Genomic DNA, 18,408 nt, shown 5'->3' on the forward strand with positions numbered 1-18,408 from the left:
ACCACACAATGATTTTCCAGGTTGTACTAAATTGTGCTTAAATCTGATTAGCATCATAACCATGCTGTGCTAATTTGTTGAAAACTGTTGCATTCCAGTTAATTCTGCAAACCTACCACCACAAATACACTGTTTACATACACACACACACACACACACAGACACTCACCTGTGGGTGGTAAACGCTGAGGGACTTGACTTTGTGCAAAGGCAGCAGCACTTTCAACAGGAATATTTTGTGTTCCTCTTTCAGAGGCAAGGCAAAGCCATTGATAATGCTGCAAAAGAGAACAGCAGAAAGGCAGACATAAGAAACCGTGTGCTCCCACTCAGTGTTAATGGTTCTGTTGCTCTATGTGCCGGACCGTGCTTCGCTGCACTGGTTTGTGTGTGTTCATATTTGGCAAACAGTGGCGAACGTTCGTAGTGAACATGTTTTCTTTGAACAGTTAAATTTAAACAATTTGGTGTTAACATTCCATTGTAACGGTAACTGCATTGTTACCTTCATCAAACTTACATCCAGTTCCAAACTACAGTATGTTCATGGAGAACTACCTCCAAAAAATTGTTCGCCTATGTTTGCGAATTTGAACGCACCTCTGGTTTGGGTGCACTGTAGTCAGCAAGTCTCTGCATGTGACAAACGCAGAACCAACTGAAGAGTACAAAGAAAGGACTAAACATGTCTACATGTAGTCACAGCTGAGCCCATACATTATGACACCCATGCCAAATTTGGATTTATGGTGCATTGGTATTTGACCAATAGCTGTCTTATGCCTGGAAATGCCATATGCATGAGATGAATAATACATAGTGCTAGAAATGAAAAAAAAAAAGAAATTGGTAAAATAAGGTAAAATTTAAATTGGCCCAAGTGTACCTTGAAAAGCAGTAGAAAGTCAGAGATGAGACTACTATCGATAGACTTCAAAGGGTTCACTTACCTTCCTAAAATTTCCAATAATTCTGCTATTCCATTGTGATGTTCTGTTTCATATATGAACCTGGACAGAAAAAATAAAATAAAAATCAATACACAAGCGAAGTGGTGAAAAGCCATATTAACTATAATATTAACTAAACTGACCCAAAGCATGTTTTCAGTGCAGCAAGGACAGGCCTTTTTTTAAGAAAGGACCTCCCTGCTGTGATCATGAAGACGTAGAAGACCTGAATCAATTAAATGACGAAGGTCTGGTCATCGATTGATCTGACCATCACAGACTTGTTACTGGCCAAGTTTCAATTTAACCCCATATCAGTGCTCTGGGCCCCGTCGAGATGCGCGTGTGCGTGCGCATGGGTGTGAGTGTGTGTGAGTGAATGAGTGGGCGCTCTTGCTCACCTATAAAATATATTATTGATCTGTTTCCTGATGTAGGCTCGCAGGCCCAGGAACTTGCCGTAAATGCGGTGCAACGTGGTTTTCAGGAAGTCTCTTTCTCTGGGGTCCTCACTGTCAAACAGCTCCAGCAGCTACACACACACACAGACACACACACACATAATGACTCATTCAAATAATCATCATTTCTTATTTATGAGCTCATTTAGAGCAATGAGTCGAGTAACATGGGCATACATAATGGACATATAATTACACCAATAAAATAAGAAGGACAAAATAAAACAAAGAACTAGGAAATTTCAGACCTGCCAACCTTGAAGAATTTTCCCTCCCAGGCATCTCGAGCCGAGAAAAAAAAAATTGCTCACGTCGGCCTTCATGCATGCAGGCAAAAACAGACATAGCCATACATAGACACATTTTGGATAGCGACCAATCTTTAATGTTGAATATCTATCTAAATGCGATCCCATGTGTTCCTGAAAGTGCAAACTAAATCTTTTACAGTAGCTCTATAATGTTGACGATCTGTTTAATAATCCTGACCTATAAAAAACACTTGTGTTGATAGGGACTGATATATTGTCCATTTTCTTATATGTAGTCTCATTCATGTCTGGTATTAAGTATAAGTATATATACTCTTTTGATCCCGTGAGGGAAATTTTGTCTCTGCATTTATCCCAATCCGTGAATTAGTGAAACACACTCAGCACGTAGTGAACACACAGTGAGGTGAAGCACACACTAATCCCGATGCAGTGAGCTGCCTGCTAGAGTGGCGCTCAGGGAGCAGTGAGGGGTTAGGTGCCTTGCTCAAGGGCACTTCAGCCGTGCCTAAGTCATTCCTTTTCAATGGAAGCCGGCTTCTCTCAGCTGCAAGAAGCAGCAAATCCGTCGGCGTCGCGTTTTGGCGACTTGAGCGTCAAGCAGAATGTTGAAAGTAAGTCAACTTCATGGTAATGAGCTATGACGCGGTTCAGCAACCAACGACCAGCAACCAATCAGAATAGACGGCCTTTAAATAAAGTAGTAAGATAGAACATGACCGAACGTAGAATGCTGCCACGTCAGAGCGTCCAAAGCTTCCCTGTACTTTTCTGACAAGCGTCCTTGACAGGGTGACCCGAGCTTCTTTGGAAGCTCAAGTCGGCGGCGGTGTGTACGTACAGTTAACCAGCCCTAACCAGTAGGCCACGACTGCCCCATTACCTCTTTCAATCCATTTTATTTTGTAAATGAATACATCTATCGGCCATGTTATGCCAACATATTTGATTCACCTATAGGCTACAGTAGATAGAGGCTTATGGACATCTGCTGTTGTCAGTGTACAGTCTATCCCCTTACTCACAATGTTTTGTACATGTTTTGTTTTTTTCGTAAAAAAAAAAAATACATTCAATGTTGCAATTATTACCTGCTGACTAATGCAAATTACTGATTTTTGAAGAATTTCACTTGCACATGCACTTAATTTCTTTGAGATCGCAGTGTCTGTCTGCCATCTGTGAGAATGCAATGGTTAGGCCTACATTATCCCAACAGTGATAGGTGCGCGATCTCCGTCTTGAAGCCTATTATTTGTTCTCGTTTGTTTCCACGCTAATAATCAAGAAGGATCTATATCCTCCAAAGAAAGCTCAAAATATTTAGCCTAGGTCCACTTTGCATTTTGTTATGGTTGGATGGTATGGTTAAAGTTATGAAAACTTTAACCATCAGCGACACATTGAAAATATGCTAACTGAAATAACTGGTGAACAAGATAATAAAATCCAAGACAACATGAAACTATTAGGCCTAGGTGAATTTACAATCACACTCAGTGGAATATGTTTAGTTTCGCAAAACGGCAGCTGGGGGAACGCAAATTTGCAAGTGAACACTTGTTAAACTCACCTCATCAAGTCTTTCATTTAACCCACTGTTGGATAAAGTAAAAAAATAACAAAGACAGGCCACTATGCTTTGCCTGTCATTCTCACTTTATCTTTGTATCTCATCCTTGCATGAAATAGATTTGCGGGAGATTCTAATTCACATGCTCAAGGAGCTTTCCGGAGAAGTTGGATGCCTGCTGGTTTTTGCGTAGTTCTAAGTGGCACACTGATAAAGGCCATAAGGCCGAAACGTTTGTTCATTTACCCCTGTTGCTAATGAAATAAACCAGCAAGAAAGAAATCTGGCTGGTTATCGTAGATCTAAGTAAAAAATCGTAGCGGCGTACTTTGATGTGAAAATGCGTGGTTGCTACGCAAAAAAACGTACAGGTTAGCAGGTCTAATTTGAGTAATAAAAGATTCATAGGATAAAACTGATCATCCCATGGATAAATGAAATGTAACAGAAGATACACACACCAATATAAGCAGGCATTAACATGCAGACAAACATACACACCTCAGTATCTCTCAACCAAGCAAACTCACACACTAAAGTATACACAGCTCAACTCAAAGACAAAAACATCTCAGCACAAACGGAGTGTGTCTAAACACCACACATCTCACCACAGGGGTCCCCCAGGGCTCAGTGCTGGGCCCCCTTCTCTTTGCTATCTACACCATCTCCTTGGGACAGATTATCCGTTCGCATGGCTTCTCATACCACTGCTATGCAGACGACACACAGCTCTATCTGTCCTTTCCACCTGATGACCCCTTGGTTTCAGCACGGATCTCGGATTGCCTCTCAGACATAGCTACATGGATGAAGGCACACCACCTCCAGCTGAACCTCTCAAAGACTGAACTGCTGGTCCTCCCAGCTAAACCTACCATACATCACGACATCAACATCAAATTTGACTCCCTGTCTGTTTTACCTACCAGGACTGCAAGAAATCTAGGAGTCGTTCTCGACAACCAACTAAACTTCTCAGATCATGTTGCCTCAGTCGCCCGGTCATGCCGTTTCGCACTCTACAACATACGGAAAATCAGGACTTACTTGACTCAAGATGCTACCCAACTTCTGGTTCAGGCAATAGTCATCTCACGACTCGACTACTGCAATGCCCTCCTGACAGGTCTCCCAGCCTGCGCAGTGAAACCACTTCAGATGATCCAGAACGTGGCGGCGCGCCTGGTCTACAACCAACCCAAAAGGGCACGTTACCCCGCTGCTCATCCAGCTACACTGGCTACCTATGGCGGCCCGCATCAAATTCAAGGCTCTAACGCTTGCCTACAAAGTAGTCTCCGGTTCTGCTCCCACCTACTTGAATGCCCTCATACAGACATACGCTACCTCCAGACCGCTTCGCTCCTCAGACGAACGACTTCTAGCTCTACCACCGGTACGCTCAAGCCAATCCAAACTTTTCTCATCTGTTGTTCCTCGTTGGTGGAACACACTGCCAGTTCCCACAAGGGCAGGGACATCCTTCTCCATTTTCAAAAAACTCCTGAAGACCCAGCTCTTTAGAGAACATCTCCTCTCATAGCAACACTTACAACAAGTCTTACTGATCCTAGCACTCACCAGCCGTCTTAAACTGACAAGTAACTGTTAAAAACAGCACTCACTGATGCACTTATTCTTACTGTACTCTAATGTTTTTATAAATTGTCCTAAAATTGTTGAGAATTGCTCTAAAACTTAAACTGTTTACCATGTTGTTAGTCGCTTTGGCTAAAAATGCGTCAGCCAAATGTAATGTAACGTAAACATACCTGCATCACAAATTTCTGATCAATGTACTTCTTGGCTATGTTGGGTTGGAAGTCTGGGGACTCCAAGAAACGCAGGAAGAATTCATACACCAGCTGTGGAGTGAAGAGACATTACGCAGCAAGGTTAACACATACTGCAGCATTCCACACACACACACAGTAATTCAATACACTTCAGTTTCAAATTCAGTTACAGCTAGTAATGTCTTTGCACTGCACCGACATAACCTTTGACTGACATTTGCTGCATCCAATCATCCAAGGGTATGTGACATTGAGGCAGTACCTGAAGGTGTGGCCACGCTGCTTCTAACGTGGGCTCGTCCTCCTCCGGGTCAAACTCCGCCCCTGTCGGGTTTGAGGAAGGGGGTAGCGTCCTGAACATGTTCACGGCAAACTACACGTGCACACACACAAAGTGACAGGGTCAGCGGAGAGCATTAGTGCCGTCTTGGCCAGCCAAAGACACATTAAAGATCTGGCCTGTCAGATGACAATTCAACACTTCAAACACCATTCAGCAGGGAACAGTGGTCAATATTTACACGGCACTCTCCAGCTCTGCGCTGGCATTGATGACCGCTCTCTCTCTACTCGATCTGTGTGGGCAGTGCATCCACACTCAGTCTCTTTTCTCTAGCAAATGCGCAGAAGGGCACTTCATGTGAAACACTGTTGTATGCCTTTCAAGAGAGGAATCCTTGGAGGCTTTCTTCTGGCACGACAACGAAAACAAATTTGTAAGAATCACAACAAAGACAAATAGGCCAGCTAAGCTTGTGAATGCACTTGTCTGAGCACAGCCAGAAGAGACAAACCTATTGCATATTTTAACACACTTTGCCACCTTGACAACCATTCATCTGAAAAAGAAGGGCTGTATAGTGCATCTTGCAAAGGGTGATTTACCAGTGCAGCATTAGTACGATGTTCGATGTTCGTTTGAAGTTTGTGTGTACTTCTGTGTGAGGGGAATCAATGTGCTTTGATTTGAACTAGTATTGTAGAATACAAGACAATACCTTGCAAACAATACCGGTCGCAAAAAAAAGTTAAGGTACAGCCCTGAACAATTCTCCTCATTTTGGTACTGACCATGGGTCAGTATATTATGGAATAAAAAACATGGAATGAACAGATGAGTCATTCTGTAGCCTTGTCTTAAAAAAAAAAACTAAAAAAAAAGAACAACCAGTGGATTCACACTGACAGAAACACACTCTTTGAACACATGTTGTCAGCAATGTCTGGATGGCTATACACCTGGATGCAAAGCTGGAGCATATCTTTGTCACATGATTAACATGCAGCACATGTTCTGATTGGACTGCATCCCATGATTTACATGATTGTTGTTCATATCATTTCATTGCTTTGTTTGCTTCCCTCCCTAGTAAAGCCTTCTCGAGTCTGAACTAGAGATGCACCGATTGATCGGCTGGTGACCGGAAATGGCCGAGTTTCACGTGATAGTCCATGTCCGGCGACCGGCTGTTCAGTCTGAGATATGCCGATTTTATGCCGGTCAAATGCATTTGCGCGCCGCACTTGACACATCACCCAGCTGAGTTTGAAGAAGCTTGCAGAGGCCAACACTAAGGGCTGGATGCACAAATACCGAGATTTTCTCTGCGCAGAAAGCAAACACTGTGCTTTACCATATTGCGTGGAATTTACTAAGATGCCACTTCATCACCGCCCGTCCCTGCCCCCTCTACAACACATATTGTGTGCCCACAGCTGAACCACAAGTGCAGTTGAATGGAGTTAACCGATTGAGTCATTAAGAAGAATAACAGTTTAATGATCATACATGATAATAAGATGTCAACAAGTAGTGACTTCCTACAAAGTAGTTGTCTAGTAGTTGTTCTCCACTTGAACAAAAACTTGAACTATTTACAGCCCGTAGACTAGGGCTATCACTTAATACCGTAGTCTAGTAGATTAGGAGTGGCAAGTGGATGATTCAGCTGTCATAATTGACGCATTTAACCGGAATTTGGATTACACCTGCTTTAACAGGCTGAAGTTTATCACTGCAAAACAGATGCACGCTGTTTTCATACATATGGCGGAGTATCCAATCAATCGCTATTAGCACTTCTTCCGTGTTTGCGTGATATTCCCAGTGCCCATATTTTCACTCACCCTCCCATAAATGCATCAATGCATATGAAAATATATTCCATGGCAGCATGTTCAAATGATTCAAGAAAATTGTTTTAGTATTTTTAGTTGGATATTGGATGTGAGAAGAAAAATGGTTGTTCCATAACGTGCTTTAAGTAGTGGGAGAATGTCCCACACTGGGAAGCATTAGTTTGATACTGCAGCTGAAGTTAGACTTGAAGAAGAATCTGTAACACTTCACTTGACAGTATCGACATAAGAGTGACATGACACAGTCATGACACATGAAACCTAACCCTAACTTGTTATGACAAAAAACGAATGTCACTTAATAACAGAAGCGTTGTGTCAAATGTTTATGACATGTCTATGACAAGTTCATGACAGTGCCATGTCACTCTTATGTCGACACTGTCAAGTAAAGTGTAACCGAAGAATCTGTCTGTTCACCGGTGTTAGGAAGAGGTGGCCTAGCAACAAGCTCGAACTAAGTCTAGGGAAATTAGATGTGCTGCCTAGGCCAGAGTCCCTAACCTAAGTGTGTGCAATGGTGTGGCAGTCAGTGTGTACGAACGAATAGGAGATGAAATGCAAGAGGACACCAGCTTACCTTCAAGTCCTGGACCAACCCGCGCATTGCCTTCTCTAGGCGACCAGCCCATGCATAATTCCTACTTCCAAGAATGTTCATAGAAAAATGTGGGGAAAACCCCAACACAAAAACAAAACAACAAAAACGTGTCCAAATACAAAATATATCCAATGGGAGAAAGAGAATATTCATCAAAAGGGTCCAGGGCGGAAACCATGAGATGCTGGTAGGCCCCAAGCAGGCCTTTCCTCATGCCAAACTGAGTTCCCTCCATTAAAGCTGCTTCATGGCTTTTATAGCTAGCTCACAGCTACCAGGTCAAAGAAGCAAACTGGTGCCCCCTTGTGGATGAGATGTGTTTGTGAAAGTGTGCGGTCTCACAAAGTGCAAATCACAGGCAGCACATCGTAACACCGGTTCCATATTTTTTAACAGCCATTCCATTATTGAAAAGTTGAATACATTTCTATGTTGAAATGTTATATTAAAGAAAAGATAGAAAATCGGAATCGGCTAAAATTGCAATCGGTGCATCTCTAGTTTGAACCATCTTCTCTGTGCATACACCTCTACATCGATAGTCACCTTAATATAAAGACAGGGTCTTTTTACTTCTTTCGCCAATGGACATCACCGTCTGCTCCACTGATGTAGGAGATTGCAGAAGCCATTTGGATTTACAGCCCTGATGCACAGGCCTTGCACTGCACTCTTGCTTGAGCTGGCTGATGAGCTGTGGCATAGTATTATGTAAGGGCGGCAGGTCTGGAGTCGTTTGTGGTATCAGATATGCATATGATCCTCTGATTAACCAGCCTTTTAAACCACACAGGAGCAGAGAGACACACACACACACGCTCAAAAGACAAACAGGAAAACACTCTGTGTTTCTGTGGCCATCTCTTTACTTTGATGTTGAAAGAGGGAGGGGAACTTCAAAGTGGGCTGAATGGTCTTTGGAGCCTGGATGACAAAAGCGCAGGCACACACACACACACACACACACGCACGCTTATTGTCATGCTGATTTAGCAAGCTTCTGCATTAGCTATTCGAGCGCTTGATAAAATATGAACACGGGGAGAAGAAAGGGTTCATTTGCACTTCGCTCACCAGCGTTTACCAGCCTTGCATGAGCGGGTAAGACTTAAATAATAAATATAACAGCAGCAACTCAGCTGCAAACCTCCCACTCATATGAAAGTCCCCGTCTCTCAAGACTGTGTATGTAAAGCAACCCAGTAAGACCTGTCTGTCTGCAGAAAAGCTGGCCCTAAAATGTGCATACCAAGGAGAAACAAATTTGATTTGTTTTGTAGATAGTACCTGGGTAAAGTTTATAGATAAGTGGAGAGCACAGACTCAGAAGTTAGAGAATTGAGCTTAAAAGGTTAAGTCACTGCACGGTCAAACACACACACTGAACACAACAGCGCTGACATTGCAGAAAACGCAAATAGAAGAGTCAGTGTCCTTCTTTTACCATGTGCAGTAACGATAGATAGATAGATAGATAGATAGATAGATAGATAGATAGATAGAGTCTTGATCCCCAAGGGTTATGAGTAAGGGTGTAGAAAACAGTGGTTCTCACCATTTGCAACCCTTTTGGGAAGAGGGTTGTAGTAAGAGCTTGGGGCTATTCGGTTGGGCCTTATTTGCCATGTGCACCACTTCTAGGTAAACGTTTCTCACCATATGTACTACATTGAGTCAGGATAATGAGTCTCAGGTGTTTAGGATAAAGAGTTATCAGATTTAGGTGTTTAGGAAACAGGGTTCTCAGTTTTAGGTGTTTAGTATACAGGGTCATGAGTTTTGGGTGTTTAGTAAACAGGGTTCCGAGTTTTGAGTGTTTAGGTTACAGGGTTGAGTTGTAGGTGTTCAGAATACAGGGTTATGAGTTTGGGGTGTTTAGGACACAGAGTTTTGAGATTTGGGAGTATAAGAAACCAGTGACCAGTGTCTTACCATGTGCACCACCTCTGGGTAGATGGGCTCGGTGATGACGTTGCGGTTGTGGGTGATGTACTCCACCATCTCGCTGAGCGCCGCCCGCTTGACCTCCTTCCATTTGAGGTCGCTGAGTGGGTCGGACACAAAGTCGAAGAGCACACAGCACTGCCGCAGCTTCTGGATAAACAGTTTTTCCTGCTCCGCTGGGGGCACATCTGGAGGGGGGGGGGGGGGGGGTTATTATCACACTGATACTCTATTTGTGTTGGTGTCTATATGTTTACAATATCGTTTGCTTTTGGAGCAGATGTGTTTGGTGAGGGCTCTAGTAACTTCTACGTTAAACCTCTTATCTTGCATGTTTTCCCCACAAAAAAACTCACATCAAAAGAGTTGTGCAAAGAACTTTGAATAAAATGGGAGTATTACATCTATTGTATTGAATTACCTTTCCTTCTCTCACTGCATTCTCAGAATCTCTAGAAAACTAGGACTTAATCTGTGTACAAGATAACAAGGCCCAAAGTGTTCAGTAGAGTCATGGCACATTCTTACCCTAATGCAGTGGTTATCAAACTTTTTCTGTCATTCCCCACTTTGAACCATCACACTGATACTCTATTTGTGTTGGTGTCTATATGTTTACAATATCGTTTGCTTTTGGAGCAGATGTGTTTGGTGAGGGCTCTAGTAACTTCTACGTTAAACCTCTTATCTTGCATGTTTTCCCCACAAAAAAACTCACATCAAAAGAGTTGTGCAAAGAAGACAACATGACGAAAGCAAAACTGAAGTGGTATTAAGCAGTTGCTTTCATCCAATGGACTTCCAAGGGTAGGTTTGGGAATCGAACCCGAGCCGACCAATTGTCAGACAGAGACACAACCACAGCGCTGCCACATGGTCATCATGGCCAAGCAGCACGTTTCCCCCGAGACACAAACAAGCAAGCACTGCCCCCACCCTCAGGTGTGGCATGGACAGAGCACTTCCACCCTGCTACTGGGGTCTGAGGCACCTTAATACCACCTGAGGCACCTGGGCTATGGAGGTTTTTGACCCTTCAAACCCGGGAACCCTGCTCACAGCGGAGTCCTTTTTTGGGGGCAGCCGTGGCCTACTGGTTAGCGCTTCGGACTTGTAACCGGAGGGTTGCCGGTTCGAACCCCGACCAGTAGGAACGGCTGAAGTGCCCTTGAGCAAGGCACCTAACCCCCCCCACTGCCCCCCAAGCACCGCTGTTGTAGCAGGCAGCTCTCTGCGCCGGGATTAGTGTGTTCACCTCACTGTGTGTTCACTGTGTGCGCTGTGTTTCACCAATTCATGGATTGGGATAAATGCAGAGACCAAATTTCCCTCGCGGGATCAAAAGAGTATATATACTTTATATTACTTTATGTTAATTATGACAACATGATACACGGCCAGGGCCCGCGATCCAATGCGCTTATTTACAAAATGTGCGCTTTTGGTTAATCTAGCCCAACATGCAGTGTAGCCCATCATTATTGATAGATAGATAGATACTTTATTGATCCCAAAGGGGAAATTCAGGAACAGAAAGCCCTCCTTAAATCACATCAGCCTACCCATGACATTGCTTATCAAATAGGCTGCAGGAACATATAATATGGTGGCTATTTGTCTTGTTTTGGTACTGACGCGCCTTTACCCGACTTGTTAATCTCACCTTCCACCTTGACACCGCCTGAAGCGCCACAAAGCACAGACTATCCGGAGGGTAATGCTGAGGTTAAAAGTTAGCCCCAGGTCAGTAGCCCTGAGGAAGTCCCCCGGCGGCACAATCAAGCCGCAGAAGTGATAATGGGGATATGATTAGCCGCGACAAGCCTTAGCTCGCCCAGCTTTGGCCCGAAAGTGGGCAAAGGGCTATTTAAAATGGGTCCACAGACCAGGCAAGTCATACCAAATGGAAAAATTCCATTAGACAAAAAGCATTCAAATTTGAACTACAGCTAATTTTTATATTCGAATAAAAAAAATTAAAAAAAAGAGTCTTTTGAGTAATTCCCAGGAATTTCAAAATTACCTGTCTGTACAACTACCTGCTTTATTCACCCTCAATACTTCAGAGAACCCTTCATATTATAAGATGTTGTCTATTCCATGGATTTCCACACAGAATGATCAACTGCTACTGCCATGAAGCTTTTCATATAAATGTATGAGTCACATTACATTACATTACATTACATTACATTTGGCTGACGCTTTTTTAACCAAAGCGACTAACAACATGGTAAACAGTAAGTTTTAGAACAATTCTCCCAATTTTAGGACAGTTTAAAAAACATTAGAGTACAGTAAGAATAAGTGCGTCGGTGAGTGCTGTTTTTAACAGTTACTTGTCAGTTTAAAACGGCTGGTGAGTGCTAGGATCAGTAAGACTTGTTGTAAGTGTTGCTATGAGAGTAGATGTTCTCTAAAGAGCTGGGTCTTCAGGAGTTTTTTGAAAGTGGAGAAGGATGTCACTGCCCTTGTAGGAACTGGCAGTGTGTTCCACCAACGAGGAACAACAGATGAGAAAAGTTTGGATTGGCTTGAGCGTACCGGTGGTAGAGCTAGACGTCGTTCGTCAGAGGAGCGCAGCGGTCTGGAGGTAGTGTAAGTCTGTATGAGGGCATTCAAGTAGGTGGGAGCAGAACCGGAGACTACTTTGTAGGCAAGCGTTAGAGACTTGAATTTGATGCGGGCCGCCATAGGTAGCCAGTGTGGCTGGATGAGCAGCGGGGTAACATGTGCCCTTTTGGGTTGGTTGTAGACTTCATCTGAAGTGGTTTCACTGCGCAGGCTGAGAGACCTGTCAGGAGGGCATTGCAGTAGTCGAGTCGTGAGATGACTATTGCCTGAACCAGAAGTTGGGTAGCATCTTGAGTCAAGTAAGTCCTGATTTTCCCTATGTTGTAGAGTGCGAAACGGCATGACCGGGCGACTGAGGCAACATGATCGGAGAAGTTTAGTTGGTTGTCGAGAACAACTCCTAGATTTCTTGCAGTCCTGGTCGGTGAAACAGACAGGGAGTCAAATTTGATGTTGATGTCGTGGTGTATGGTAGGTTTAGCTGGGATGAGTCACCATAGTGAATAGTGTAATTTCAGACATTCAGACAGGCGTCCTAAACCGATAAAACCCGGCATCAATCTTCACCAACCACAGCGACGAGCTGATGAGAGCCTGAGCGGAAATGAAACCCAAGGCATCTGAACCTGAAACTGAACCTGCAAACGCCGCTGGGGCTCTAACATTAGACTCTAGGCTAACGGTCGGACGGCAGGTTTGATGATCCCCCTGAGCCACACCCACGCTCACGTTTCCTCCTCTGCACACCCCACAGGCCCAATGCAGTTCCCAGTCAGACTATTGACCCTGATGTGCAAAATACAAAGTCTAACTAAAGCTAATTTAATAACTAGGAAAAATATATTTGTTAATTTAGCACCGTAGGCACGACCTTCATCACAAATGAGTCAGCTCAATGATCAAACAGGCCAAACAATTGCCACAGTTCAAACACGAGAACTTTGTTGATAAGACTACGCACTTTGTCCACCATTTAATTATGGCTCCAGAATGTCCAAACACCAAGGCCTTCCTCACACTCACACAACTGTTTAGTCTATAAAAATAAAAAATGTTGATAAGTGTTTACTAAAGCCCAAGATGATGTCCTCAAATCAGGGCTCTACACTAACATTTTTTTCCAGGAGCACTTGTGCGCCCAAGTTAAAAAATTTAGGAGCACAGACAAAAATTTGGGCGCAGTCAGTTCTGTACTTAACTTACACATAATCTAACATTACACTGCAGCTAACAGTTAAACATGCCAGTGCACCAATTGCGAATATTAAGAATGACCGACAACATTTAGGCTACAGGAAACAGGATTTTAAAGATCAGTGCCTACTTTATTTTCAGTCTGTTCTATTTTCTTACATTTTGTTAATGTAAAATAATATAATACATTGCCATATTTGCATTAAGCCTGTATATCAAGTATCCTGCCAAATGTAGGCTAATTTATTTATTTGTGAATCCATCTGTAGCTAATCCAAATATGCCCATGGTTACCTATCTGACTACATACTGCCTAGTACTACTACTAAAACAGTCCATTTTCTCTTCCACAAAACCCAACATAGGCTATCAAGGATATTTTTTTTTACTTTTTTTTTAACTTTTATTTTTTATTTGAAATATCTGCATTGATGAGGGCAGTAGGCAAACACCTACTTTCAAGGCAAGGCCTATTTTCGTTTTGCACTTCAGCTTGTATTCGGTGTAAACAAACAAGCATGCGTGGAAGCCTGGAGTTGTCAGTAGCATTCTACCTTTGAATAAAATGGGAGTATTACATCTATTGTATTGAATTACCTTTCCTTCTCTCACTGCATTCTCAGAATCTCTAGAAAACTAGGACTTAATCTGTGTACAAGATAACAAGGCCCAAAGTGTTCAGTAGAGTCATGGCACATTCTTACCCTAATGCAGTGGTTATCAAACTTTTTCTGTCATTCCCCACTTTGGAAGTGGGGAATTTTCAAGCCCCACCTGACCCCATCAATTCAGCAAAATAATGGTTCCTGTGTTGGTTTGGTCTGTTTATGACTACTATGTTTGTGTGTGGCTATTTTGTTTTGAATGATCTTGTTAAAAAAAAGAGAAAGGCATTATTAAAGATTAACAGAAAAAAACAAAAAAAAACAAATGTCCTCCTGTTCATCACAGCCCACCTGAAATGTCTATTCCCCACTAGTGGGGCCCGCCCCACACTTTGAGAACCATTGCCCTAATGCTACGGGCTAGTGCGTTTCCCAAAAGCACCGTTGGATCAAAACTACCATCAAATGTAATTTTTGGCTGTCTCTTGGCTGCCATGGTGAGTGGTTAATGACGCCTTCGTGATTGGCCCGTTAGCTCCGTATAATTTGCCTCTTTGTTTCCTTGTTTGTTTACGTGTATTGTTGTTTATGCCACTGTGGTTTGTTTTCTAACCAGGCCCTGTGGATGATCTACTGTCGTTTAGACGCCTTAAAGCAAGGAAATATGTGCCTGAACTTATCCTAAGTTTGAAAAGATTACTTATTTTCACATTTTAAATGGCACAGCTCAAGCCTACTTCTGCACAGTGCCTGGGAATTTTAACTCCCTGTGTTCTATTTCGTTTCTACTGACCGCCAGAGGTCATCCGGAACTCATAGAACCACGGTTACATACGTAACCATATGTGTTCTTGAAGCTGCGCTGGTTTGTGGCCTACTAGTTAGGGAATCAGACTGTTGACTCCCAACCGGTGATTGAACAGAGCTCCCAAGTCCACACCCACAGCTACCACAACTGCTCCCTGGGTGCTGTAGAAATGACTGCCCACTGCTCTGGGTGTCTCAATTTGTTCACTGTGTGTGTGTGTGTAATATATATATATATATATATTAGGTGCAGAGGAATAATTTCCCTCAGGGTGAAAAATAGTATCCATCTCTCTTTCTCTCCTAAGTAACAAGCAACATCAAGGCGAGGGGGATGTGCACTAAACACGACAAACAGAAAACAGACACCAGCATTGCGGCAGGACTGGTCTAAGGTGACCGAACATCCTAAATCAACATCAGGTCACCAAATCCGCTACAATGCCTACTCTGTCTTCATCGTGTATACACACACACACATGCAATGCAATGCAAGCAGAATTCAAAAAAACTATGAAACCATAAAACATAAAATGCAAAACTTGTCAGATGTGTGATCTGAGCCCTGTACATTAGGAGATGCTGAATTGAATATGCATCATGACATCTCCTCAGAGGATCATTAACATGATTTAAGTGTGCAGAGAACACCAGATATGATCACAAGGACTTATGGCAACATATCCCAGAGCGTACCAGATCACCATATCATTAGAAGTTGAGCCCAATGGTGTGTGTGTGTGTGTGTGTCCAAGCTTCCAACTCTCCATTGCCATTCTCCATGACACATGTGTTTCTGGTCACACACACACACACACAGGGCCTGAATATTTCAGGTATGTGAGGAAATGAGAGCCTTGTTTTGTAAGTAGATACAGCATGCAGTGGATACACTCACAGTCTACGACACTCATGCCACAGTCAGGGTGTCCACAACTTAAAGGGGTGGTTCAAGATTTTGCACATAGGACCTCATTTCCAAGTTAGCAAATGTGATATTTATCAGTGGAGACCGTTTTCAACACATATCATCCAGTCCTTCTAGTACTAAGCTAGTGCAAGTCATCAGTATGTGTTAGCCTGCCACTAACAGTCTTACCCACTCCACAGTACACCCGAGGCAAATAAATTATAACGCCAGACTATTGATGTAAATGTCTGTGTTGACAGTTTTATTTCTAACATTATTCTATCCATGCATTTTAATGATCGCATTGATTACATTTTGAGGGACTAGTTTCTTAGCAGCTGCGGAATTATACTTGCTCTGATTAGTAGTACTGCGCCGAAAAGTAAACAGAGAAGCGTACTCCAATGGGGATACCTAGTAATAGCCTTGGTAATATCAGTTCGCCGCTGCGTTGCTTAAATGCCTAATACCAACTTCAGGGAACAAAGTATAACTATTGCAACGCGATGCGAGGGTAGTTGTATTTCTAACACTATTCTATCAACACAGACATTTACATCGATTGTCTGGAATTTGCCTCGGGTGTACTTTGGAGTGGGTAAGACTGTTTTTAGTAGCAGGCTAACACATACTGATGACTTGCACTAGCCTAGCAACTGCAAACTCTGCAATTAGAAGGACTGGATGAAACATGTTGAAAACGGTCTCCATTGATAAATATCACACTTGCTTACTTGGAAATGAGGTCCTATGTCCAAAATCCTGAACCACCCCTTTAAAACAAGATGTTCAACAGCTTTTTCACTGCTTCTTAAAACACTGTCTCTACGTTTGAACAGTTAAACACCACTTTCATCGCTTTGGCTAATCAACCTTAACAGCCCAATTTTTGTAATACAAGCCCTGAGTTAATTTGATCAGAGCTCTTTGATCATTTAAAACATTTTTTCACTTCACAACTGGTGATTAGGGCTGTCACTTTTGTGAAAAAATCCTGTTCGATTCTTGAGACATAATTGTTCATTGAATCGACTGTAAAATCGATTTTTCATGTCTAAAGATGTTTCAATTTTCAACGCCAAATATAGGCCAATCCACGAACAACTAACAGGCATTAGGACGAATGTAAAGGGGGCGCTTGAAGACGCACAAGCCAGCAATATTTCTGATGATTTCTTGGTGTGAAGTTTCGTGCACAATGACAAACAAGAGTGCAACATTCTCGAAAAACAATAAGCAGAGTGGACGGTCATAACATCAGTGAAAAACATTACTGCAGGCTTCAACGTGGCTGCGTTTACAATTAGAAATGTCAAACAAATTTCGCCTACGTAGAACTCACGACTGCACAGTTTGCATACCGCTTTGTCTTTCTCCATAGTTTGATATACCCAAACCCTGAAGTGCTTACATATCGAACTCCTCAAGTTATTAGGGCCTATCACTCGTCTCTCTCATGTCGCACAGCTTGATCGCGTGGTCCTCAATTTTTTGGCAAAACACCAGCAACACAGCAGCCGATTGAAACAGCTGTTTCCAGTGCGTAAAATTGGTGGGAATTTTCTTTTTAGCTTTCGCAATGCTTACTGAACTTTGGAATTCAGTGTTATTTTTATGCTTGTTTGTGAGTTTTGTTACATCTAGATTTTTTATTTGTTTAATTCGTTTAAAATTAATAGTGTACATATTTGGTTAAAATCGATTCCCTATTTTAGTTTTCGAAACTTGTGTTGGTTGGTCCAATCGATTGTGCAATCGATTTTCGAACGTAAAGTGACAGCCCTACTGGTGATAAACCCAAACAATGCTAATGTTTTCACACATCTATTGTACTGAATTAGGCTAGCTACAGTATGTCTTAACACAAAGGCCTCTTCACATAAGAGTAAGCCCTAGCCACACAATACACATAGTAGGCTATAAATCATCACCAAATAGGGTATTTATACGCGACTGTAGTGCAACCTCATTGCCATGCAGAATTTCACCAGCGGCTGGTTGTTTAGGTTCTTCATTCTCTACAACACGTGCACGCACACAGACACACACACACAAACACACACACAGACACCAGCCAAACCAATCATTGGAGTGTTAGTGTTGGCTCAGTCAGGAAGAGGAATCTCCTCTGAATGACCAGCTTCCAGCTCAGGAGAGGAAGCAACAGAACAGAACAAAACAAAACAAAAGGCCTCCTCCCTGGTGACGACACAAACACGCACACTACACACACACACACACAACTATATGCCCTGCAGCCCTTTGGGCAACACCACACGTAAAAGCACACATACTTCCACAAACTGTGACTTCTCTTCCTTTGACAACAGCAGTCTCAGTGGGGGAGGGGAGAGGCTGCGAGACGGTAAAACGACTGCCCTCTCCACTCCCCTGACCAGAGTCCTCCTCCAAACCGCCTGTTTGCTCGCTCCTTCCTCTCCCCTCTCTCTCTCTCTCTATGTGAGACATTCACAGTTGCAGTGGCGTGGTTCTCTTCGAGTAATGAGCAACGTAAACAAACCGCCTCTCTCCTCTCTGCCTGTGTCTTCTGGGACACAGAGCCAAAGCCGAAGCTCCAC

General features: G+C 42.9%; 1 protein-coding gene across 3 annotated transcripts in view; it reads right to left on the reverse strand.

Moving 5' to 3' along the window:
• LOC121711549 (serine/threonine-protein phosphatase 2A 56 kDa regulatory subunit gamma isoform-like) overlaps positions 1 to 18,408 on the reverse strand; it is a 44,458-nt gene that overhangs the window by 13,146 nt on the left and 12,904 nt on the right. For 2 of the 3 annotated variants that reach the window (XM_042095227.1, XM_042095228.1), the window contains 6 exons: positions 9,728 to 9,927; positions 5,318 to 5,428; positions 5,032 to 5,124; positions 1,352 to 1,482; positions 951 to 1,010; positions 170 to 278 (listed from right to left, as the gene is read on the reverse strand). In XM_042095227.1, the coding sequence (XP_041951161.1) occupies positions 170 to 278; positions 951 to 1,010; positions 1,352 to 1,482; positions 5,032 to 5,124; positions 5,318 to 5,428; positions 9,728 to 9,927 (704 nt within the window). Of the gene's footprint in view, positions 1 to 169; positions 279 to 950; positions 1,011 to 1,351; positions 1,483 to 5,031; positions 5,125 to 5,317; positions 5,429 to 7,774; positions 7,999 to 9,727; positions 9,928 to 18,408 lie in introns of those variants that run through there. The other variant, XM_042095231.1, reaches the window with a different exon arrangement.

The sequence above is a fragment of the Alosa sapidissima genome, chromosome 6, assembly GCF_018492685.1.
Source record: "Alosa sapidissima isolate fAloSap1 chromosome 6, fAloSap1.pri, whole genome shotgun sequence".
In the NCBI taxonomy this organism is placed as follows: Eukaryota; Metazoa; Chordata; class Actinopteri; order Clupeiformes; family Clupeidae; genus Alosa; species Alosa sapidissima.